The sequence below is a fragment of the Ananas comosus genome, linkage group 5, assembly GCF_001540865.1.
Source record: "Ananas comosus cultivar F153 linkage group 5, ASM154086v1, whole genome shotgun sequence".
Lineage (NCBI taxonomy): Eukaryota > Viridiplantae > Streptophyta > Magnoliopsida > Poales > Bromeliaceae > Ananas > Ananas comosus.
In genome coordinates this window covers 6,124,461-6,132,641 of record NC_033625.1, presented here as the reverse complement: position 1 = coordinate 6,132,641, position 8,181 = coordinate 6,124,461, and the positions used below count along the sequence as shown (strand labels likewise).

At 46.4% G+C, this 8,181-nt stretch overlaps 1 protein-coding gene across 1 annotated transcript; it reads left to right on the top strand.

The window, feature by feature from the left end:
• On the top strand, positions 6,586 to 7,710 carry LOC109710350 (pentatricopeptide repeat-containing protein At2g29760, chloroplastic-like). Its single transcript, XM_020232862.1, has one exon. The coding sequence runs from the start codon at positions 6,586 to 6,588 to the stop codon at positions 7,708 to 7,710; it is 1,125 nt and encodes a 374-aa protein (XP_020088451.1).

Sequence of the window (8,181 nt, the reverse complement as noted above, 5' to 3'; positions counted from 1 at the left end):
GAAGTGAGCACGATGATCTTTGATTCGTGCTAAACATCATTCTCACCTTCGTTAGGGTCAAAGATGCCCTGCAACTTCGAGCCAAACACGCCCTAAAGTTAAAAAATAAGAAGAAAAGACATATCGATATGAAAAATAAAAAACACCCATATAAAAAAAGCAATCTTAGTTCTCAATTTTTCTTTAAAAAAATTCTCACATTTTTTCTCTATAAGGTTTGAGTTTGTGGTTCACGGGGAGAAGGAACAAGCTAAAGTATCCTTATGGCCTCTTAGATAGAAATTAATATGAGACTACATTTCTTTAGGGATTCGGGTTAGGGTTTGGGGAGGACTTAGAAAGACTTTGATGTTTGAATATTAGGGTTTGGGTTATTAAAAATATATGTATTTTGGTTTGGGTTATAAAAGTGTAAGTATATATATATATATATATATATATATATTACCTTTAGTGTAAGGATTGAGATTTTACTGTACAGATAAACTCTGTGTTAACGATATTTTTACGCGTAATTGAATTACATAAATACTCGTCAAGTTTCAGGAGAAAACGAGCTAGGATGGAGAAGTTACGCGAATTTTAGTAATGACTTAAAGTGAATAGTAACCCGTTTTTCCGGAGAGGCCACGGTGTAGAGTTGGCTTCCGGCGCGTATCAGACTTCGTTCATAGCAGTCCAATAGCTCATTTTTAATGGTTCAGCTATTTTGGAACCAATGGTACTGACGGATTTTAGATTTGATGCACGATTTTCAAGAAAAATGGAGTTTATGGGTTTTACACATAAATTTAAGGGCTTGTTTGGTTCAAGGGTGGAATTGGAATGGATAATAGAATGGGAATGAATTGGAATGGTAATTGGAATGGCCCACTCCCCCAGGATGTTTGGTTTATTTGTGGATTCGGAATTGGAATGAGTTATTCACATTTCATTGTTTGGTTCGTATAAACTAAAAAAATTATAGGATACTATAATACTAATTTTACTCTCAAATATAAATTTATATTATTTAAAATTTATGAAAAATATAATACTATTCTCTAATAAGTTTTTCAAAAAAAAAATCAAATTTATTTTTAAAAACTTTTATTCATGTGGGTTAGGGATAGGGTTTTGAGAGAGGATAGATTTTTTTTTTTTTGATGAGAAAGGGGTGAAGAGAAGGAGGGTGAGATGGTCACATGGGCTTCGAGGACTTAGTGGGCTTTCGGAATGAAATCTCAATCCGGGCTAGAAGACCAGAATCAAGTTGAAGGCTAATGGGCCATTCCCATTCCAGTCCGGAATAGGAATTCCAAACCGATTCATGCGAACCAAACAAAATTAACCGGATTTGATCAAACCGATTCCCATTCCATACCCAAAATGGATGAACCAAACAAGCCCTAAGTGCGGTTTTGGAATGTTGGAGAGTGAATGGGTTTAATCGCAAATCGATGACCAAATCAGATGAAACAAAATGCTAGATTCAATGCCCCAGTCGTTCTGAATGCACTGGCATGATCCGATCGGAAATCCGACCGACGGATCTTCAGGAATAGTGAAATGTTCGCGAATGGGTCGAAATTGGCAAAACGGAAAAATTGTGAAAAACCTAATATTTTATGTGCCGTTTTGCGTGATTTCAAACGTCGAGGGGCTTGTGTACAAAATACACATACTGGTAGGGACTGAACTAAAAATATTTGGAGATGGGGGATCTTTTTGCAATTTTACATATATATATTGTTGCAACTAGGGTTTCATGAAGAAACCCTAGCTCTTGGACCCCTTCCTCAGCTGAGCTAAGCCCTAGTTGTCTCAGCATTTCGCTGCCCTACCCGTGCGCACACCCCGGCCGCCAGCCAGCACCCACGACCACCGGAAAGCCTGCAGCACTTCCCTCTCAACCTCTCCCCTCCACCTAACCACCACCCTCTCAGCCGTCGACCGCAGGAAAGTATCCACAGCCTCGGACCCCTCTTCCCCGGCCGAGGTTGGCCCTTCGGCACCATCTCCGCCGGCCTCTGCCGTCCCCGTGCGCCGCCGGCACTGCCAGGTTTAGCTGCGGCCGCCCAAATCTACAGCAGGCCGAGCTGGGATCACCCTAGTCCCCGCGCGCCGCCCCTGCCTTTGATTGGCTGCGCCACCCTCCTTGGGCTTCCGGCGACCTCCCGCTCCTGCGGCCGCCCAGACCGAGTGTGGGCTGAGGCCGAGTCACCTCGGCCATCGCGCATCTCCGCTGCCCACAGCGGGGCGCACCGCCCTCCCTCGGCCTCCGGCAGCCGGTTGCCGCCGCCCCGGAGCTCCCCTGGCCGCCGCCCGGCCGCCGTCACATTTGAACCCGAGCCTAGTCAGTCGGGTTTGATCTCTGCCGCCGCGCTACCGGCTGCCTCCCGCCGCCGGCCAGCAGGTGCCTCGGCCCCTACTGACCGGCCGCACCCGTCCCCTACCGGAGCACCCGCCGTCCGGCCGCCGGCGACCAGCCCCTGCCCTACCTTGCTCCAGTAAGGTTTTTGAATAGCATTCAGTGCACTTGTTGGGTTTTCTTTCACTGTTCCGTCGAACTGGAGACACCCCGACACCCCGAGAAGTGAGCATGATGATCTTTGATTCATGCTGAACATCGTTCTCACCTCCGTTAGGGTCAGAGATGCCCTGGTTGGTGCGATAGACGCGTTTTATATACTGTGCGTGTTGTTTCGCTATAGTTCGCGTCGCTCGCGCGCTCGCCACAGCGGCCGGTAGTTCCAAAGTGTGAGCACGGCCTTCGGCACGCCAAGACCTGTCAGCGGGTGTCTCGGCTTCGCTAAAAGATTCTTGATTCGCGCTGTCGGACCATAAAAGCCTGAAAATCACATAAAATAATGTGATTTTATGTAATCAGGAGGGCTTTTATGCAATTGTGCTTGTGGTGGTCACTGTGGGCAGCGTGTGCGGGCAGTGGGTGACCTCTGGACTGGTCGTCCAAGGCCCCAAGCCTTTCTGAAAATCAAATGTTGATTTTCGATGCGTTTTCGGTGAAATCCGCCGACGGAACGCGTTTTCGGTTCGAAATTCTTCCGACGGTGCCTCATGATGATTTGTGTCGTCGCTGAGCCTTGTTGGCTCGTCACCCGCGTCATTTCGAGGGTTCGAAAACGACGGGTGAGCGACGGTGGGTTCCGGTGTCGAATTGGACACTTTTGGGAACCCGGATCGGAATGATTATCCGACGATAATCATTTCGGAGTGAGTTAGTGTCTTTGCTGCCAAGTCACACAAATATATGTGTTTAGTGGCAGCGGGCGACTCGTGACATGAGTCGGTCTGTTCCGGGACAGTTCGTGGGTCCCGGCGGAGTCCTGGTGCGGTTTTCGGGATTTCCGGCGTGTTACGGTAGTTGGTTTTGGGAAACCGATTCCCGTGGGGCTATGAGTGGGGATTGCGAGTTAGTGATACATGTTAGTGGGTTAGATTCTAACCCGGTGGACTCTTCGTAGGTCCGGTTGTTCCGTATCAGCAGTCGAGAGACCAGTACCATAATTGTACAGGTGGGTACTTCGATCTGACGTCGGTACAGTGGTGCACGCTCAGTGATATCCTCTTACCCTTGTTCTCCTATTGTTATTATTGCATATTATATATTGAGCCTTGCACCCATGTTGTTCCATTATACTCTACTCGTTGTTTACATGCTTAGTATCCTGAGTAAGAGTAGAGTAGTTTTATCTACATGTGATATCTGTTGACCTGGTTGGTCGGTTGTTGAATTCGGTATCTGTTGACCTGGTTGGTCGGTTGTTCCATTCCGTATCTGTGACCTGGTTGGTCAGTTGTTGCTTTCCGTATCTGTGACCTGGTTGGTCGGTTGTTGCATTCCGTATTGGTGACCTAGTTGGTCGGTTGTTGTATTTCGTATCTGTGACCTGTTTCGGTGGTTCACTGCATTACTTGAGGACCTATACGGTCGGTATGCCCTGAGGGGCGATGATTGTCGGCTAGTTGCCAACAGTTGGCTATTGAGCATTCAGCATCGATTGTCACTGCTTGTACGCGTTTCACGAACACCAGCGGTCTGATCCACCGCAAGAGGGTGTTCTTTTTCGAAAAAGTGGCTTGGAGTGCCAGCCCGTGAGCCCGGGTGCTTTATGCGAGGGTTATATGCTTTCAGACCCGGGTGCTTTATGCGATGGTCATATACCCTTCGGACCCGGGTGCTTTATGCGAGGGTCACGTATAGGTTGAGCAGTTGTGGCACAGGCCTGAAGTGTTACGGACCAATATGGCTGTTCCAGATTAGGTATTTTAGACTCGTTGTCCGTTGATGCATTCATATAGTAGTGGTAGCTGTGCATTTTTATATCATGTTCATTTATTATCATTGCTACTGTATTTCACTTACCCATATTATTGTTTATCCTCCTTTGCTGGTGAGTACCCCTCGCCTTCGTCGGCTTGCGGTACCTGCTGGGAGGGGAGACATGTTTACATGTTCTCACCCCCCGCCCCCATTACAGGTGACGTCATTAGTCCTAGTAGGACGGTTCGTGAGGAGCGCTCTTAGTGGTTCGGTAGAGCTTTCAGACCCGTCCATTAGTTTCAATTCTAAACTCTAGCTTCTTTAAATAATTGAATTAGACAATTTATATGGTTCAACATTTTATTACTTTTGAATTTGGGATATCATGTATGTAATAAAGGATTTATGAATTTTCGTGAAATGGAAATGATTTTCTACCCCTCGTGGTAGCGTATTTTAAAAAGAAAAGAGTTTCCGTGAGGAAAATAGTTTTAAAAGATTTTCTCATGGTTTTTCGTGATTTAGTATTTCAAAACTAGTTTTCGGGTAGGAAACATTTTAAACTAATAGTCGTGGATTTATGATTAAGATTCTGAATGTGAAAATGTTGGTGAATGGTGTATGAATGTATGATTGTTTATATATTCAGTTGTGGTGGTTGTGTAACACACTGGACCTATGTAAATTGCGAGGTTCGAGTGCTTGACTTGGATTCCGAGATTTTCCACACTTGGTGGAAGGTCGTAGACTGTATTCCGACCTAAAAGATTGAATTCCTGGATTTTGGCTAAGTCCCGAGAGTTTTCACTCTCGGGGACCGGTCCCTGGTGGGAGAGACAGGTCCCCCGGAACAGTGTTGCGGCAGACTTGAGGCAACCGGTCCCTGGCAGGGAGAGACCGGTTCCCGAGAGCTTGTTTTGCGGGAAGGTCCCGAAGGACCGGTCTCGGCTGGGAGAGACCGGTTCCTCTGGGCGAAAATTGCCCAGTTCGGGCTGATGCACTATTTGGATTATTGAGGGACCTAGGTGGATTTTGTTACATGAGAAGGCTTTTAGGCCATTTCTTCTCTCTCTTTTCCTCACTTCTCACTCTCTCACACTCTCTAGAAAGAGAAGAAGAAGGAGAAACAAGATGAGAAGAAGGAGAAGGAGAAGAATGAGAGTTTGCTTTGTGGACTTGGGACTTCTTCCTCAACCTCTCCTCTCACCGTTGGTGGCTTAGAGCTTGGGCTAGGAGCTTGATAGAGGATCAATCTTCAACCCTAGAGCACTTTGAGCTAGTTTTAGAGCTTCTCTTGAGGTTGGTAGCATGTATTCCTCATTTGATGCATGTTTCTCTAGATTTTGCTAGATGAAACCCTAGATTTGGATTTTAGGGTTTATTTTGGAAATTTTTGATTGGAGGGCTTTGGGACCCAATTGCTTGGTTTATAACCTTTGTTTAGGTTGGATTGGAAGGACTCTAACTCCCATTTGGAGATCGAGAGAGTTTCCTTCACATTCGGTGAGTTTTTAGCCCTATCCTTGAGTTGGTTTTTGATCAACCTCTTGGTTGTTCGTTAGATTCGTTTAATTCCCATTTTGATGCTTCTAGGGTACTAGGAGGCTTGTGGGCACCTTCGTCGGAGCAAACGAATGGTTTGGAGAAGTCCGGTGGGTTTGACTTCATGAAATCTAGGCGAAATGGCCCCTATGTATTCTATACTTCTCGTAACGTCACTACAACAAAACTATATTTTAGTGGCATTTATTTAGCGGTGATTATCAAACGGCCACTATTACTATTATTTTATTATCCTTTTAGCGGCAATTATTTTCAAATATATATATTTAACCCACTAATATTTATATATTAAATAAACATAATAATCCTTAACTCAAACTCAACCCTAACCCAACCCACCCGATCGAACCCCACATCCCCACTCCCACCTCCCCCTGAGTCGATCACCTCGCTCGCGCCCTTTCTCTATCGCGATCCCCACCCCCGCGCACCCCACATCCCCCACTCCCCCTCGCCCTCTCCCTCTCCCTCCCCTCTCGATCCAAGCTGCGTCGCGGCGTTCTCTAAGCTCGGATCCGGGAGAGGAGCTCTCCGCGGCGGAGGAGCTCTCGGCGGCGGCGGCGTCGTCTCCGGCGGAGGAGCTCTCGGCGGCGGCATCTAGGGTTCCGGCGGAGCCGCGACGACCGCGCCGTATGGGTCGCCGAGAATCCCCTCTAGCACGCCCAGTTCTCCCTCGACGTCACCGATCTCTACATCAGCTCTCGGCATACGTTAAGGGCTCCGGGGATCTCCTTTCGGCACGTAAGGTGTTCGACGAAATGCCCGAGAGGAAGTCGGTTTGTTGTTGGACTTGTTTGGTTTCTGGGTACGCTCAATTTGGATTGGTGGAGGATGCCCTGAGGTTGTTTGCGAGAATGGTTGAGGAAAATCTGCGGCCGGAGGATGACACCATGGTCGGGGTCATTTCCGCGTGCTCAAAGCTCGAGACCGGGGAAATCGAGCAGTGGGTCAACATGTTTACCGAATTTGGTGATCAAATTTGTGATTTTTCGGGCGATGCGGTTGATACAGTTCTCATTTATCTCTACGCAAGATGGGGCCGGATAGAAGAAAGCAGAGATCTGTTTGATAAAATGGTACGCAGAAGAAGCGAAAATCTGAGTGTTATCGCTTGGAATGCCATGATCGGCGGATACGTGCAAAATAGTCGGCCGGTCGATGCTCTGGGTCTTTTCCATCACATGCTCGATATTTCGATTACAAAACCTAACCACGTGACTATCGTGAGCGTGCTCTCGGCTTGTGCTTTAGTTGGTGATTTGAATCTTGGGAGATGGGCTCATGCATATGCGAAATCAAGATATAGCAAATTGCTCGCGGAATCTAACAAGATTCTTGCTACTGCTTTCATAGACATGTATTCCAAATGCGGGAGCTTAGAGGAGGCGGAGGATGTGTTCGATCAAATGGCCACGAAAGATGTGGCCTCTTTTAATGCCATGATTATGGGACTTGCCACGAACGGTCGAGGAAACGAGGCTTTGAAGTTGTTCTTCAAAATGGACAAGCACGGCGTAAAGCCAAATGACGGTACATTTCTAGGCTTGTTGTGTGCTTGCACCCACTCAAGATTAGTCGAAGAAGGAAGAAAGTTTTTTAAGGAAATGCACGAGAAATACAATGTCGTCCCCAGATTAGAACACTACGCTTGCTTCGTCGATCTCATCGCACGCGCTGGTTTTATCGAAGAAGCGCTTCAGGTCGTAAACACGATGCCGATTGAACCTAATGGGCTTGTTTGGGGAGCTCTCCTTGGGGCTTCTCTGGTCCACTCGAAAGTAGATATTGCTCGAGATGTCGTGGAAAGGCTATTTGATGTGGATCCTGAAAGCTCTGCAGGTTATGTATTGCTGTCTAATGCTTATGCGACAAATTCTAGCTGAGGAAACATTACAGAGTTGAGATGTTTAATGAAGGCGAGAGGCGTAAGCAAGCAAACAGGGTTCAGTTGGATCAACATCGAAGGAATTGCGCATGAATTCCATGTTGGATTTGTAAACCATCCAGAAATGGGAAGTATGTACAGTTTACTGAATTCTTTGACGCAGGAGATGAGATTAGTAAGTTGCTAGTCAGATTCTCAATTGATGATCAGCGTCTTATGGCAATGATATATATATTCTTTCCACACTCGCATTGTTTTTGTTAAATAGTAACTGAATATGCATAGTTTAGAGCGCATTCAAAGTTCTCAGATACTGAAGTATCTATTTTTCAACAATTTTTCTGCGACCGGAATACCGGATTGTTAACAAAATGTTGGGGAAACACAAAAAGAAAGAAAATTAATTACTATTGATGTGATCTCGGAATCCTGAGGGAGTATAGAATCAAGGCGCAATTCCTTTGATATT